This window comes from Silurus meridionalis, chromosome 21 (genome assembly GCF_014805685.1).
Source record: "Silurus meridionalis isolate SWU-2019-XX chromosome 21, ASM1480568v1, whole genome shotgun sequence".
NCBI classification, from domain to species: Eukaryota; Metazoa; Chordata; class Actinopteri; order Siluriformes; family Siluridae; genus Silurus; species Silurus meridionalis.
Window position 1 is genome coordinate 18,633,182 of NC_060904.1, and position 2,629 is coordinate 18,635,810.

At 40.2% G+C, this 2,629-nt stretch overlaps 1 protein-coding gene across 1 annotated transcript in view; it reads left to right on the plus strand.

The window, feature by feature from the left end:
* Window positions 1–721: 721 nt before the first annotated feature.
* The window catches only part of slc4a7 (solute carrier family 4 member 7), a 30,500-nt gene continuing 28,592 nt past the window's right edge, over window positions 722–2,629 (plus strand). Inside the window, exon 1 of the mRNA XM_046877731.1 lies at window positions 722–897. Coding sequence (XP_046733687.1) covers window positions 853–897 — 45 coding nt within the window. The 5' untranslated portion in view covers window positions 722–852. The remainder of the gene's footprint in view (window positions 898–2,629) is intronic.

Consider the following 2,629-nt stretch of genomic DNA (forward strand, 5'->3'; position numbering starts at 1 on the left):
CATAGAATCCAAATGATCGATCTGTAAACTACGCACTTGTAAAACACATCTGTACATTAATTTAAACAATAACTGTCTGGTTTACTGTTCTGCTCTATTACTCCTGCACTGGAAGCTCCTGACGACAAGTCAAATTCCTTGTGTGTGTAAACGTACATGATAATAAAGTTATTTCTGATTCTGACTCTGACTTTGTAATGTATTTTTAAAAAATGTTTGTTTCATCGTATATTATTATTATATAGTGTATGTGTACATTGTATTATTAGTGATGATGATTATTATTATTATTATTAGTTTTATTATTAGTTTTATTTTCGACTGTTTTTTATTTTTGTTTCGTGGAAAAATAATGTCAATTTAAAGTATTAAATGATATCATAAGTAACAACAATAATTAATTATCATTACTATTATTATTAATAATCCATATTGTGTTCAGCTTCACTTGCAAGTATTAAATTATATCATCAACAATAATTTATTCTTCTCTTCTTCTTCTTCTTCTTCTTCTTCTTCTTCTTATTATTATTTATTACAATTTATTGTTTTACTCGTTGCTTCCTGCTTCCAGCTGCACTCCTAGGCCCCTCCCCTCTCATTATTATGCACACCCATTTGCTACGTCACAAAAGAAGGCTCGCAGGGGGCCTCAGAAAGCGAACAGCACGCGCGGGGAGGCGTGCTAGCGAGGTGTCAGTCAAGCGGAGGGGCGTGGCTTAGCTCTGCCACATTTATAGCGACGGCAGCAGGGCGAAAAGGGGGAAGAGCGCTGAGGGAGTCGGAATTAGCGTATTTAAATCAGCCGAAGTAGAGGAAAGAAAGAAAAGTGTGGGCTCACCATCCGAACAAATGGAAGAAGAGAAGGGCGAGCAGATGAAGCCCCTCCTGACCACGGTAAGCGCCTCATGAAACTCCTGGAGACCTTAGAGTTAGCCGCGAGCTCGCGCTGCTCTCTGACAGACTCCGAGCTGAGGAATCGGTTCAGTTCATAAATCTTTTATAAAGACGAAAAATGTGCTCCTCGTGATTATTGTGCTTGTGACAAGCTGATGCTGAGTTGTTTATCAGGACCTGTGTGTGTTTTAGTGTTATTTAGTGTGTGTGTGTGTGAGAGAGAAACAGTAGGATGCACATGAACACGCTTCACATCACACCATTTCTACTATAGTAGTATGTCAGAGTTACGCGTTCCATTGCGCATGTGCGCGGCGGCTGAGCATGCGCAGTGCAGGCGGTGCGTGTTGTGGTTTGAAGGCGCGTTACTAACGACGCTATAACGGGACTGAACTGGGAGATCATTCACTTTTACTGGTTCCAGTTTACACACAGCCCTTTGAAGCAGAGGAGTACTTCCTGTCTACAGGCTCCTCTTCTCTGAGGATCTTCTGCAGAAGAGTCTTTCTGTCTTTATTTCCTGGAAGAATTCAGCAGGTGCAGGGAGATGGTCAGGTGTGAGGAGCTGAGCTCATAAATAAATCAGTAAGAATGCTGTCAGTTCCTGTACAGACTTTACCTTTAAAACATCAAACTGTTACTTAAGTAAAAATGCAAGATTATAATAATGATATTTGCCTTCATAAATCCTGTGTTATAAAGCTGAGATATTGACAGATGCAAGGATGATGATAGAAAATGAAAGAAAGACAGATCAGTTTACACAGAGTAAGAGACAGATGGATGGATGGATGGAGAAAAACTGACTGAGAGAATGAGATGGACAGAAAGAGATTGTTCTTATTGTTCAGATTTTGTAATGTAATAAACAATGCAAAATAGACCATTACAAAAGTCTGTGCCCCCCTGACACCTGCTTGATCAACAACTTATTCCAGGTATATTCCCCTGTTGCTGCTATAATACAACTCGGTCTTGTAATTATAATACCACCGCATCTGGGGAAATTCTATACAGTGGTGAAAAGCTTCTACCTTTGGGCTAATAGTTTGTGAGGTTCCAGGGTGCACATGCTTTTGTGGTGTAAAAGATGATAAATATATGATTTGTGTGCATTTCTCTCTGTATACCATATTAATTATTTATTCCTATTTAAACTGTTTTCTGATAAGGATTTAACAATGCTGTGTGTGTGTGTGTGTGTGTGTGTGTGAGAGAGAGAGAGAAAGAGAGAGAGAGAGAGAGAGAGAGAGAGAAAGAGAGTGACAGTAAGTGATTATACACATTTCAGGCGTCACAGACGCTGATAAGGAAATGTGATATCTTGGAGTGCTACTTTTTGTTTGCACTGTGTTTATTGTGGGTAGTGTGACATCAGGGAGTGTGTGTGTGTGTGTGTGTGTGTGTGTGTGTGTGTGATCAAACACCATGGATGTTTAACACACAGATATTCAGCATAGGAATGTGGGCTGTCTAGTTCTTCGTTTATCCCTCTGTCTCTCTCTGTCTTTGTGAATGTGAGCAGGTTCAGTGTGATGATGCATGGGGGGATTTGAGGGGTTTTGTGCTCGTGCATGTGTGTGTGTGTAAGAAAGAGAGATCAGTCAGAGTGTGTGTCTGTGTGTGTCTGTGTGTGTGAATGAGTGAAAGATTCCTCAGTATGAGAGACACTTTGCTAATGATAAAAGGCAGCAGGGAGATGACGTCATCACTGAGCACCTCATCATCATTA